The sequence below is a fragment of the Rhododendron vialii genome, chromosome 1a (genome assembly GCF_030253575.1).
Source record: "Rhododendron vialii isolate Sample 1 chromosome 1a, ASM3025357v1".
NCBI lineage: Eukaryota > Viridiplantae > Streptophyta > Magnoliopsida > Ericales > Ericaceae > Rhododendron > Rhododendron vialii.
Window position 1 is genome coordinate 43,877,268 of NC_080557.1, and position 14,980 is coordinate 43,892,247.

General features: G+C 37.0%; 1 protein-coding gene across 1 annotated transcript; it reads left to right on the top strand.

Moving 5' to 3' along the window:
* Positions 1–4,859: 4,859 nt before the first annotated feature.
* On the top strand, positions 4,860–14,196 carry LOC131318544 (protein NUCLEAR FUSION DEFECTIVE 4-like). Its single transcript, XM_058348399.1, has 2 exons — positions 4,860–6,141; positions 13,751–14,196. The coding sequence occupies exons 1-2, from the start codon at positions 4,892–4,894 to the stop codon at positions 14,172–14,174; spliced, it is 1,674 nt and encodes a 557-aa protein (XP_058204382.1). The 5' UTR covers positions 4,860–4,891; the 3' UTR covers positions 14,175–14,196.
* Positions 14,197–14,980: the final 784 nt, after the last annotated feature.

Consider the following 14,980-nt stretch of genomic DNA (forward strand, 5'->3'; position numbering starts at 1 on the left):
TAAAAGGAGGCTGCGCTGCATCACCCTTGGTGGAACCCTAAGAGATAAACAAAATTCTAATATCTAAGCCTTTGAACAAAAGACCATAATTCTAAGAACCCCCAAGGTCTCTATTTATAGGAAAACACTAAATAAACCTAAACCGAATAGGAATAGGAATCCTATTCAATTTAGGAATTCTAGTCAATTTCCAATAGTAATAAGCAAATAGACAGAACTGTGGCCTATTAACTTCTTTCGTAATGTACTCTTTCCTATTAACTTTTTTATCTTCTTGAAATGATTGGGGTTGGTTAGTTTTTTTTTTCTTTTGGTTAATTAGATGTAGAGGATTTGTTTCTCCTTTCAAAATAGAGAAATGGAGCGTGCATTTTGATGCCCATCTATGCTATGTTCATTTCTTTGGTGTTGAACCTGCTGCATCTATGCCATGTTCATTTCTTCGGTGTTGAACTTGGTATCTTTAACTTTTGTTTTGATTATTTCATTTTGGCCAAAATTACACTATTCGATAATTCATTTTAGTTGTGTTCAACGTGTTGCGTCGTGCCTTCAAGCACGCCAATTTCTAGTGTGTGTGTATTGTTACTTTCATTCATAATTCCTCTCGTAAACATTGATAACAAGAGTCATCTTGTATGCTGGTTTTGGAGCTGTTGTTGTTTTGTTCCTACTTCTTAGGCGATCTTCTTCAGTTTCTTCTGCGGAAGTTAGTTTTGGTTGTTTTTCTTGGGTTTGGTTTTGTTTCTAAGATGTCTTCTTCTTTTCCTTGTTTTCTTTTTGGGTGTTGGTGTTGTTTTTCTTTTTGGGTGTTGGTGTTGTTTTCCTTTTAGGTGTTGGTGTGTTGTGGTTGTTTCTTTTCTTTTGTTGGCTTCTTGTCAACGTCTGTTTTGGGTCTCGGGTAGCTCTTGTTTGTCCTTATTCCCTTTAATCTTTGTTTCCTTTTAAAAAATTAATAAAATTTCTTTTACCGAAAAAAAAGAAGAAGTCAGTTTGTATGTACACCATGCAAAAGTTTACGCGCTTTCTATACAAAGAAGAAAATTACTCCATAGGACATGCTTATTGAATGAAAATGCGCTAGCTAGCTTTTGGTGGCATTTATGTGTTTGCTGTAGTTTTCAAAATTTGTGTTCCATTTCAAACATACTACAGAAAACTTGTATCTATGGCGACCCCTCTACCTATGCAAAATTAGCGGGGGTTTAATTCATCGCAACAGGAGTACTTCACCAAAAGTCTAACCGTCTAAGAACGAGAGCCGGTCATCCAACGAAAACGGGGGAACGGGGAATTAAGGAACTTAGAACAACCGTTTTGACTTTGGGTTTGTTCTGGAACGTCTGCATTTCAAAACTCCCTTCCGGAGCTGCTTTTGAGTTTGATTCCGGAACTGAAATCTTGCCAAAGTCTCCTTCTGGGTTTTATTCCGGAGCTGTTTAAATTGACTGGCCGTGACACCGAAAATCCTATATGTACCGACCATTTTTGTAGGGAAACCGTACCGACGGCCGCGCGCGGCCGTCGGTATACCGTCGGTATGCTCCAGTCGGTGTAAATAGCAGTACTCCTGTGACACGTCACACATCCATGCAATTTCCACTGAGAATGTAATTTTGTTTATTTTCTTTTTTCTGCAGGCCTTTATATATACTACCTCTTTCTCCGTGGTCTGTATTTGATCTTTTTTTCTCGTTATACCCTTTGTCAAGTTATTAATAAAATTTTGTTGCCTATCAAAAAAAAATAAAAAATGTACACCATGCAAAAGTTTACGTGCTTAGAACATCCCTATTGTAATAAGCAAATAGATGTGAATAAGCAAATTTAACAACAATACTCAAAAAATACCCCACATTATAATAAATAAAGTTACAAGTCTTTCAACAAATAATTATCACATATTTCATAACCAAACTTAACAACTTTTACCAATAACCAAACTCAAAACTCAAAAACTCAAAAATACTTCACATTGGAATCGTCTCATCGAGACGAATAATTTAGTGTGGTTGGGTGCGTAATTGAAACTCGTTTGCGATTGGATAAATGTGCATTATGTGTTGCGGGGTTTTTTTTTGGTTAGCAATGCAAAAATAACCAATGTGGAGGTAGAGTTTGTTAGGTTTGATTATGGATTAAATGGATAATTAAATACTGACGTGACACATTTTGATTATTGGTTTTGATTATCACCCTATTGCGGATGCTCTTATTAAATTTCTACAAAGAAGAAAATTGTAAGCCATGTTTAACGAATGAATGCGCTTTGGTGGCATTTATGTGTTTGCTGTAGTTTTCAGTGACAGTACCACTGCGAATGCAAAATAAGCCGGGGAGGGGGGAGGGGGGTTTAATTCATCGCGACAGGACTCAGGAGTTCACCAAGTCCAAGGATGAGCTCGGTCATCCAGCGAAAACAGGGGAGCGGGGAATTAACTAGTACCACTGAATTGAGCACAAACTCTTTGACTCTGGGATTGTTCTGGAACGTCTGCATTTCAAACTCAATCATGTCCGCGAAAAATAAATATCAGCGTGAAATTAATACTATGTGGAACGTGATCATTTGGCAAAATAAAGAGGCGACCGGCGTTCGATCTCGCACGTCTTTCTTTCTGTGTTTTGAAAACTACACAAGATGAAGACAAAAAAAGATGAAATTAACTGAATTAGGTTTCTCACCTGCATCTGTTCGAGAAGTCCCTCTTTTTCAAACTTTATACACGCAGTAGAAGAGTTGACACTGACCTCTGTGGGATTCTGCTCCCTTGGGTATGTGCTTTCTCTGCTGGGAAAACATCACTCTGCCCCATATATTGCATCATGTGGACAGTTTTAGTAATTCCATATACGGAGGAGTCCACCGAAAAAGCAGTACTGCAGATTTCATACTGCGAATCGATTACTCCTTAAAATATGTAATATCTATAATTTCTTTATAATATGTAATGTTATTTGTATAATAACAGAGCTCACTATTTGAATCCTATACATAAATCAAGGGTCCAAATCTATCCCCACATAAATCTTAGGGTTGAGAATTTCAATGGCATTTTTGTAAATAGCTTACATTTTTTTGGACAAAAAAGAACACCGTAATTTTCATTCAAAATTTGAAATGCACGTATTCCATTATTCTCCTTCTTCCTCTTTATTTCCCCTTTTCTCTCTTTAGCTCTTGAAATGGAACCGATTGGAGGAAGAGAGGGACAAAGTTCGCTCGGGGCGGTGGTGGTGATCCGATGTCGTTTGCCAATAAAACCCAGGTGGAAGGCCATGATGGAAGATGAATCATTGGTGTAAATGGAAAAGGCAAACCCAACTATGTTTTTTCATCTTTTACTTCCTTCATTTTTCCTACGAACCCAACTCTGTTTTTTCATTTTTTCCTTCCTCCATTTTTCCTACTCGCACACACGGTCAACGACCTTAAAGTTCTCGGCCCTTGGATCTATTCCTACATATCAATATTGGTATATGTGTTGTTGTCTTATTTTGTTAAACTAAGGTACGATGCTTAGCTAACCCATTGGTCAGGGAAGAAGACAGCAGCAAACCATTTGTGTGCGCGTGTTTGAATTTGGATACAAAAGTAGTTGAATAAATCAACATGTATGGTGGAGCGGTACTAGAGATTTGCATAAATAGAGCTGTTTAGGGTAGTAGATCCAACCGCGAGGAGTTGTTTTATGCAAACTCAATAATGCCACAGCCTCAGATTTGGATTAGGTAGCACATGGTAAGATTCAAAATTTGCGAAAGTAGCATTATAATCCCGTATAAATCAGTTAATTCATTTTAGTTGTGTTCAAAATATACGTTGTGCTGTGCCTTCAGGCACGGGCAAATTGTAGTCTACAATCTATAATCTAGTATATATATAATATGTACAATCTATAATATCTTTCTTTATAATCTGTAATCTATAATTTCTTTTTTGGGCGTGTGATCTCATGCATAGCACAGATGCCGTGCTTGTTCAAACGTACTAATACAGTAATGCATGTTTAATGCTTTCGATCAGCTTAGCTCACAATTCCTTGTAATTGAGGTCATCTGATGAGAACCACATTTCAATTCCTCCATCAAACTACGTACAGCATAATAATTAACTTTGACTCTAAACCCTCTCCTTTATCATGTAGTAGTACCCCTTTCCTCTCCTCCTCATGAACTGGCCTGGCCTGGCCTACACAATGAGAGATTAATTATCCATTGTTCCTTGACATATATCTTAATAGCATAACTTAAGTGCATGCCTTACAGTGTTATTGTATAGTCTGTTATCAAACACACACACACACATATATATAGAACCAACACAATTATGTTGGGCCGGACAACTCAAATTATACTGGTTAAGTGATCACTTGCTTATAACGCAATAAGAACTATAGAAATGCGTGGCTATCAGTAGCTAGGTTGAGTCACTTGACCTCACTCACTTGCAGTTTCATTGAAGGACTGTATATGTTATGGGCATATTTTACTATTTTAACCCTACTTAAACAACTTTACTGTCCTAATTAACAAGTACAACAATTTGTGACCCTAGTAAAAGAGAATCTCCTGCTTGGCTTCAAATTTCAAGATGGTAATTAAATATTTCAACATGTGAAATCCTTTTTGATAACCTAATTGATATGATTGATATGATTATTTCTCCGGATATATATGAAATATTAGGGGAGGTGGAATTCCATACCCCTCCCATCAAGAACTAATTGATATGACTATTTTGCCCTTCCGATATTTGTTCTCACGTGGTTTGCCACGTGACGCAGCAATCCCATGCACAAGAATCACTGAATAATTCCTTTCCACCCACATGCACTCCACCTGCTTTATAACCTTCTCCTCCAACCTAACTTTCCCACAAAAATCTAAAATGGCTCTTCAATGGCTAATCTTAGTCGGTGCAATTTGGCTCCAATCCATCAACGGCACAAACTCAAACTTCCCGGCCTACTCCTCCGAATTCAAGCGCCTCCTCTCCCTCTCCCAACTCCAACTCAACAACCTTGCCTTCGCCTCCGACGCCGGAAAGCTCCTCGGCTTCATCTCCGGCGTCACCGCCTCCCACCTCCCCCTCTGGCTGGTCCTCCTCATCGGCTCCGTCCTCGGCCTAGTCGGGTACGGCGTCCAGTACCTGTTCCTATCTGACCACATCCCTTCCCTCTCCTACGGCCCCGTCTTTCTGCTAACCGTCTTGTCCGGAAACAGCATCTGTTGGATCAACACCGTCTGTTACATGATAACCATAAGCACCTTCCCCTTCGACCGCCACGTGGCCGTGGGGTTGACCACTAGCTACATAGGGTTGAGTGCTGAAATCTATACGGATTTGGTCAGTGTTTTTTTCCAATCTTCTCCTTCTTCTTCTTCCCCTACCGAAACGGCCAAAGCTTACCTCTTGTTGAACTCTGTATCTCCTCTAGTCGTGTGTGTTTTCTGTGCACCGATCGTCCGGTGCGCAAATAATGGGGTGTCTAGAAGATTGGAAGGTGGGTTTGTCGTGATGTTTGTCATAACCATAGGGACTGGAGTTTTCGCAGTGATTTCGAGTTTCGGTAAAATAGCAAGAGGGTTGCCACCGTTTGTGGTTGTGATTGGAATGGGGGTGTTTCTTTTGGCACCGCTAGCGGTGCCTTTGGTTGAAAACGTAATGGAGAGGTTTCAGAAGAAATGTTGGTTGAGGAGACAGGGGAGGATTTATGATGTGGGTCAGGTGGAAGGCGGCGGCGGCGGCGGAGAGAGGGCGGAGGAGGGGCGGAAGGAGGCGGAGGAAAGTGGTGGTGGAGAGAGTTGTGAGGTGGTGGAGGAGGTCAGGGTGACGGAGAGGGCGGAGGAGGGGCGGGAGGAGGTGGTCCAGGTGGAGGAGAGTGGTGGTGGTGGAGAGAGGTTTGAGGCGGGGGTGGAGGAGGTTGGGGCGAAGGAGATGGTGAAGAGGGTGGAGTTTTGGTTGTATTTTTTGGTTTACTTGTGTGGTGCAACACTTGGACTGGTTTATTTGAATAATTTGGGTCAAATAGCAGAGTCTCGAGGGTTCCGGAGGACTTCTTCATTGGTCTCCTTGTCTTCTTCGTTTGGGTTCTTTGGCCGTCTATTGCCATCTCTTTTGGCCTACAATTTCTCAAGGTACTCTCTCTCTCTCTCTCATCTCCACCCCTCTGTATGGTTATATACATGTACGAGAAAGTATTTTATGTAGCTGTGACAGCATGTGACGTTCTACTCACGATTATTGATCGTATGTGGGCATGACGTGGGGGATCCAAGGCCGAGTTGGTAGTGCTTGAGTGTTCGGCCAGCTCCACCTCTGATCCAGCAACGGAGTCAGAAATTTCACTACGTAGGGGTGATCGTGCATGCGAAAAAAAAATATAAATACGCATGCATAATTATGTAAATACATTAACACTCAAATAACATAAATACATAAATCGGTTTAACTAATGAGATTGATCTTGATGTATGTGTCTTATTTTTCATTATTGTTCATCTTTTTTTTTTCATTCATCACAACTGGACGAATTCGGTACATGGGCTTTCATGTTACTTGATTTTACCAGTCAAAAAACAAAGAATTAGAAGAAGTCTAGAACAATAATTAGGAAAATACATACGTACAACTTAAATTTCACCAAAATTACTTAGGGTTTCCAAATCTCTTCTCCTTTGTCTCTATTTTCTTGAAATTGCCTTTGAAATCTCAATAATTGGGGATGTTTGTGTCAAGAGAGAGAGGAGGGGGGGCGGGGGAATTTGGTGTGCCATTGAGATTTTATGGCAAAAAGAAATAAAACTGTAAAACACTAAACTCATCTAACGAAATGTGAAAGTTTATTACTTGAATATTCACAATATTAATACTATAGTTTTATTTTTTGTTATATTTTAGCCCTTAGCCTTTAGTATTAATGTTACAATTTTAATTTTTTTTTCAAAATTCTACATAAGAGCGAGCCTATATACTTTCATAGGAAAATTTTTTTTTATCATGTAATAGAGTGTCTCTTTTTCTTCTTGCAGGGGCGACCGCCCCTACTGACCCCTCTCTGGTTCCATCCCTGCTCGGATCCCACCCGTGCATAAACGAGTGTGACTAAACTTGAGTGAAACCGGCCGAGTTGGTACTGCCGAGTAAGCAAAGAGTACTTGAACGTACTAGAGACATTAACGGGCCCATCAACTTAAGACTGCACCAGGAGATGAGAAGCTTCATCCGAAATGTAAAGGGAAAATGAGGGCTCAAAACGTATTTTGATAATTAATACTATTAAGAACAAGTTAAGAATATTTGTTAATGCTAAAAATGTCTTTGACGGATATTAATTATCAAAACATATTCTTGGCCGTCATTTTCCAAAATGTAAATATAGTAGTATGTAGTTAGCAACTATTCTTGGGCCCCCCAAAAAATGGGGCGTGCACTAGGTACTCCCAAGGTCGGCCCTGAAATTTTAAAGGCCTAAAGCAAATTTAAAAGATTAGAAAAGCCAATATAAGTGGCTAAATATAGAGTGAAAAGATTAAAATTTAACTAAATAAATTTGTTATACCATTGAAAAAAATAATCAAACGTAATGCAGTACCGTTATACCGGTCATACACTGCATTTTCTTTTACTATTCATGCTATTAACTTTAATTATAAGAATTCTACTTTTAACAATAACAGAATTATCTATTTTTAACTCTTTTTTAATCAAAGTTTGTTGAATAAGAATAAATTATTTAGGTTTATTTATAAACAAAAGTGGCTTATTTTGTGAATTTGATATTAAAAGTTAGAAATAAAATTAAACAAACAAAAGAAAAAAAAACTTATCAATTGATGGTGTGTAAAAGATTTGAACCTCTTGATCTTGAGCAATACCTACAACTACAAAAACATACACCTAACTAATTTATAATGCAAAAGGTGTAAGAGCTATATATTATTTATTCTTAGATTCAAAAGAAAAATAAGGGGAAAAAAACCTTTTTCAAAAGAAAACCTCCATAGGAGTTGAATCAGGGATTTCCAATCCGAATTTCACGTACCTCACACATGTGAGACCACTTGTGTTAGAATTGACATTGTGTTGAAACATGGAACATTTATGTATATAATTTTTTTTTATGAAAAATGAGGCCCTCGTTTTTCTGAAATTTTGGAGGCCTAAAGAGCTGACATCTCGGACTTTAGCCCAGGGCAGGCTCTGGGTACTCCGCCCACGGCCAGGTGAAATTCAATTATTCGGTCGGAACAGGTGGATAGGATCCCATTTTTACGTCCCCATGCCGTCCGTGTGGCCCCACGAGGCAAAATAAATGCAATATGGAGCTTCTCAAAAATTAACTACTCATTCCGTCTATTTTTAAGAGTTCTGTTTCGTAATTTCAATTTATTAAAAAGATATTATTATTACATTTTTCACATCAATTTTTATTTTCACTTTTCTCCTTTATCCTTTATAAAAATACAGAAATGATATTGGTACACGAAAAAAGGGTGCTCGGATCAAACATCTTACACACCTCGGATGCCGTTGATTCCCGCACAAGCCCCCTCGTTTTTTTTTTTTAAATTTTTGAACGATTCGAATCGACCGTCCCTACGATTTCGGTACCGACCCCGTCGGTACCTATAGCATCACTCATAAAAATATCCGTTGTGTTTGGTTGAAAGTTTAGTTTAGTTTAGTTTTGGTAGTGGGTGGAGAGAGAAATAGAGTAATGATTGAAGATAGGGGCAATGATTGGAGAGAGATAGAGAGAGATGTGAAAGTAATAATTGGAAAAATAGGATAATGATTGGAGAAAAAAGTAGGGTAATAATTGAAAAACAAAATTAAAACAAAACTAAAATGGCAAACGAACAAAGCCGACATCATTACATTTTCGATTATTCTAACGGGTGCCTGGATGCACCGGGTAATGGCCGGTTAAAGCCAAAACGGCTGTGCAGGAAAAGTCCGTTGGAGCTACCTTTGGAGGAAAAGTCTACTCAATTGTCAGGGTTACAGCGAATTTGTGGGAAAAACGTCAATACCCCCCTCCACTTTTCTAACTATTACACAACCTTCCTCCTTTTTTCATAAAACCTTGTCCTTTTCACCCTTTCCAAATACCGCATGAACTTCTCCTATACCCAGGAAAAGAGTTTTTGTATTATACTTGGGGTGTTTTTGTAGTGAAAAATTTATAAATTTTTATTTGTGGTTGAGAAGTTGTTAAGTGTTTCTGATAGTGAATAAGTTGTTGATAAGTTTGTGAGTATAGTTACTGTAGTAAAAACAGTTTTTGTTGACAATTTTTTGTAAGTGGAAACGAAATGGTAAAATGTTAAAACTTTTTGGTTAATGGAAACGAGATGGTAAAATACGTTAAGTTTTTAGTATTTTTTGTTAGTCGAAACGGGGCATTATGTTGCATTCTTGTAAACTTAATTATTTTTTTCGTTGTGTATTATGTTCATTTTTAAAATTTTGTTAGATTTACATTATAGTTTTTGGATTAATCATTCAATTCGACGAAAGGAGTCTAAAAAGTACAAAATTATGATCGAAAACTTTAATGCTAAAGACCAAATTTTTCTAAAAAAGATTAATATAAGACTTAAAATTAATTATGTCACTATTTTTACACTACCGAAAAAAAAAATTTAGAGGGGCAAGTCCTTACACTATTCTTTTGTTCAAATATATATTCTTTTTTAATATTGGTTGAGCTTATTAATGTCTTTCCTTTTTGAAAAAGAATAAGAGTTGCTATATACTATCTTTATATTATGACGGTGAAAATAGGAAATAACAAACAAGCATAGTGGAGACGAACATAAAATTATTCATCTATATAAATATTATTCATACAAACATCATAAGAGTAAAAGTACCAAATAGTAAATCCCAAGGAACTGGCCTGGTGGTCAATGCTTGAGACGTAGGGTTTACTCCCTTTAAAATCTCAAGTTCAAAATCGCTCAAGTTCTATCAATTTCTTGGAGACTAGTTCTTACAAGGCATTTATTCCAGCTGTAATTAGGGCTTCTGCTATTGAACAATGAAATTTGCCCTGGTATTAGTTGAAATGTGTTTGAGCTAACCAAACATTAGATTACTAAAAATATATATAAAGCAAGATAAGAAAGGGGGAGTAAAAATTTGTAAGCAAGCCGCGTTCTTAATATTTTAAATCAATCTTTTCGAAATAAATAAATAAATAATGAGTAAATTTGACGTTAAATTAATTAGATATCCTCATAAAATAGGTATTCATATACAATGAATAATTTGGGTCAAACTCGACTTAGTGGAGTACTAGTTTTCACAACTTTTTCCTGGAAAAAGAAGGATCAGTTCGTGCAGTACTTGGAAAAGGTCAAAAGGACAAGGTTTTACTCCCTCCGTTTCAAATTTTTTGTCTGATTCGTAAAATGGAGTGTTAAAAATAATATAATTTTTACAAAAAAATATCAAAAGTTTTTTAAAAAATTACTAGATATCAATGAGTATTTTTAATTTGTGAAAAAATTTTGAATTTTTTCTTGAAAAAATTGTATTATTTTTAACATTCTGTTTTACGAAGCGGACAAAAAATTTGAGACGGAGGGAGTATGAAAAAGGAGGAAGGTTTAGTTAGAAAAGTGTAGGGGTTATTGACGAAAGTGCAGGTGTTATTGACGTTTTTCCTACAAATTCGCTGCAACCCTGACAGTTGAGTAGACTTTTCCTCCAAAGGTAGCTCTGACCGACATTTCCTACACAGCTGTTTTGGCTTTATTCGGCCTTTACCCAGTGCATCATAGCACCCGTTAAAATAACCGTTGCATTTTTATTCACTAATTTTTTAAAATAGAGACAAAATAGAAAAAATTTCAACTTTTATTCACTTATTTTATAAAATGAACATTTATTAAAAAACATCTCTAAATAGCATATTGCGCTCTAAAAAAGAGACTGAAGGAATAGTATTTATTATTTGTTGAAATTCTACCCGAAAAACTCAAGTTGTGCCACACAATTTTGAAATAAAAATTGTGTGAAATAAAAATGGTTATGGAACTGTCGCACTGAATAGACTCTCCTTAGTTTTTTGAGACGTAACAGCCTTATTCGTTTGATAACTTTGGGTATTTTAGTTTTGGTAGTGGGTGGAGAGAGAAATAAGATAATGATTGGATAGAGGGGTAATGAGTGTAGAGAGATAGAGAGAGAAATGAAATTAATAATTAGAGAAATAAGATAATGATTGGTGAAAGATATAGGGTAATGATTGAAAAACAAAGTAAATATGTTAAAAACGAACAAGGCCGTTATTTTTTTTCTTTTTTTTTGCCAATATTATATACATCGGGAGTTAGTAAAGTGTTATTATGTCCACAGCCGAAGAATTCAGAAACTATTCATAACTCTAAATTCCAAATCATCCATCGTGGGATTCGAACTATGTTTCCACGGAGAAATGCTTACCAACTGAGCCAAGAACTTACTGGATGAGACATTAGTCGAGACAGATAATCGGTGTGTATTTTACCGTACTCCGTAAGTTTTTCAAAATTCCCAACCACGTCCACGTGCGGTGGCGTAGCAGAGAGAATTTTCCCATTTTAGTTGGAGGGGTTGCTTGTGCAACTTTGTTGTCACCTTGTGAAACTTGTGGTAATTAAATTGTGCAACTTATTATTGTCAACCTTGTTATTACTTGGGGCAATGGATTTGAACGTGTTAAGGTAAAGGTCCAATCATGCCACTTATTTTTGCCCTTTTCCCATGGGTTTTTCGGAATCATAACACAGGTATACATAGAGTCGGTTTTGAGCTAAAACTTCTGTTACGGTCGCTTTAAGTCCTTAAAAAAATTTGAATTTTAAGGGACTCTCCTACGTTTTTACCCCTTATAATAGTCCAACAAAAGGGCGTTCTTTTTTTATTTTTGCTTTAAGCACTCCCTGAAAAGTCAGGGTCAACTCTAGGCTTATGGGCAGACTTACACACACTTCAACTAATGTTGTAGTGTGGTTAATTTAATCTTCCACTTATAGGGGTCCTAATTAAAATCAGATCGGAACTCGAAATCTTTGAAAACTACATATGATAGCCAATTTCTCTAGAAACGTACATTATTATGGGCATTTTACCTCTAGGTTCAAAAAATAGAAAGTAATTCCCATCAAGTCTCTTCTAATTAACGAAACACAAAAATTCTATGAAAGTGCCTAAAATCCTAAACGCCGTAAGTACCTAACCCTTAATGCACCTTATGAAAGTGCCTAAATCCCAGGGTACCCTATAAAAATGCCTAAACCTCTAGAGTCCCTATGAAAGTGTTTAAACTACTAAAACCCTATAATAGAAAAGTGCACCCTAAAACCATTATGGAAATGCCTAAACTTAAACCAGAGGGCTCTATGAAAGCGCTTACCTAAACCGTAGGGTACCCTAAACCTTAGAATATTCTAAAACCTAAAATCTTAAGGTACCCTAAAACCCTAAAATCCTAGGGTACCCTAAGATTTTAAGGTACCCAAAGGAACTAGGATACTATAAAACCCTAGCATACCCTAAAATCTTAGGGTGACACTTCCATTAATGATAAATGTATTTTTGTAAAACTAGACCTACTGGTAATTAAGTATTATCTCTCCTTAATGAAAATTAAGTGTCACTTTTCTGTACTTAGTGATAAATTTCTTTATTATTTCTTAATGATGATAACTCAAGTGTACGGCTGCTTATAATAAAAAGAGAGAGCTGTGCACAGACCCCTTTTTCTCTCGCCTCGGGTCGTACAAAGATGATCGGAGCCGCTCATGTTGTTTAAAATATATCGTTTAAGGTCTCTGTAAAAAATGAGCTTCGCTCAATAGCATTAGAGGCGTTAACAAAACACCCAAATCACTTCAGAATTTAGGCCTGATTGGCTCCGATCATCTTTGTGCGACCTGAGGCGGGAGAAAAAGGGGTCTGTGCACAGCTTATTGTGCTCGTAGCTTTTTTGAAAAAAAAAATGAGTGTACTGTGTAGCTTAACGTACGTACGTTACATTGTTTCTAGAGAAACCCTATATTTGCCTACATCAAGTTTTCAAACGATTTTTAATTAAAACATGACGTGGACACTCTCAAATACTGCCACTTTTATGCAAACCTCATTCTGCATGTGAAAGTAGGTAGCTAGTTAATTAAAGTAATTATATTCTTCTTGTAAGAGTTTATACGTCAACAATGATTTTGACTCTTTCCCAAATAAAAAACGTTTTGAGTGTTGCTTGTGACTTTTTCAGTTTTTGGTTGTTATATTTCAATAATTTTTAGTATATATGGTTTAAAATCAAGGCTAATTAAGCCCTATGAGTTAGCTAGCTTGATAGTCTTGGTATGAGACTCAGTGATTCGCTCCATGATTTTTAAGGTCTGATATTTCTTGTGCCAATAATTCTTGAGGTCATTTTATATTCTAAAACGTGTGAAATGGCTATGAGAGGAACTGTGAAGATTAGTCCGAAGTGTGTGCAAGTTAGCCCATTACATTCTACATTACCGAAAAAAGAAAAAAGAAAAATCGAGGCTCATTCCATTTCAAATCGTAGAAATAAACAACTAGTAGCGCGAATCCCTCGATGACAGATCCTATAAAAGACGGCATGATAGGAGTATAAAGTTTAAAAAATTATTTCAGGGTCCACTATAAATATTTGCCGACTATAACATTGCTCCTACTAGAATTTTTTGTTCATTTCGTTTTCAATAATTTTTATTTCAGGAGTAAATGCATGGCTTCAACACCAGCATCCATAGCAACAATAATGGCCCCGATGTCGGCATCCTTCTTCTTACTCCTCATCAAAACCACCCTCTCCCTCTACGTAAGCACGGCTGTCATCGGCCTGTGCACCGGAGCCATCACTTCCATCGCCGTCTCCACCACCACCGAGCTCTTCGGTGCCAAGAACTTCAGCGTCAACCACAACATCGTCGTCGCAAACATCCCGATCGGATCGTTCGTTTTCGGGAACGCCGCGGCCCTCTTGTACCGCAGCAAGATTAACACGGAGGACGGAAGGTGCATGGGGACCGAATGCTATCAAACGACGTTTGTGATCTGGGGATTTCTTTGTATGTTTGGGAGTTTTTTGTCTATAATTCTTTATGTAAGAACAAAGAAAATGTATGCACAGAGATTATAGATCATAGCAAGTTCTTCCGTGATTTTGATGTTGTAGTTATAGGAGTAATTATTGATCAGAAGTTCGGGAGCACCGCCACATGGTGATATAGAAACCGACTCATCTTATCACGCAGCAACACAACGGATCACACACCCGTTAAGCAGCTTGATTTCTGATCGCAGGTCCCTTCTGAAGCAATTGATCACCCTGATGTGGTTTGATCACAAATTCCGAGAAGCTAACAGATGTGCGGACTTAGCGGCAAAAGCAGCACTGAATCTGGAACTCTGTGGGCAACGAATATATAAATAATTCTAAACAAGTTTAAATTTTAATACGTATCTCACAGATATTAAAACGTTTTTACAAATATCAATAAACTTCTCTCAAATATCGATCCATTTTTTATCTATTATCTACTGGTCTCGGCTGAGGTTAGCATTTTTCATATAACTCTCCAAAATTTTGTATTCAGACTATTACCAAATTTATTTTGACTGGGTGAGTGTTTTCGTAGTCATTGACGTGAAGTTGATGTTAACATACCTCGTGTTCAATCGAAAGACAATCTAAGGTATGGTCTCCCTCTCCCATACGCTGCTACTGATGTTACTTCCTCCTTACATATTGAAAATTCACCATGAAAAATTGTGCCATTTTTTAAATCAAAAATTCAATTACTTCCGTGTATAATTTTTTGAATTTTTTCACACCAAATTAAAGTACTAATTGAGATCTTTAATATGGTGCAGAAAAATTTGAAAAATTATGCATGAAAGTAGTTGATTTTTTTATTTGAAAAATGGTAAGAGAAAGAGTGTGAC

Excerpts from the sequence above, each read along its gene's own strand:
- LOC131318544 (XM_058348399.1), top strand. The coding sequence starts at position 4,892 with ATGGCTCTTCAATGGCTAATCTTAGTCGGTGCAATTTGGCTCCAATCC. Across the intron at positions 6,142-13,750 it reads TTGGCCTACAATTTCTCAAG|GAGTAAATGCATGGCTTCAA; the intron begins GTACTCTCTCTC and ends TTTTTATTTCAG.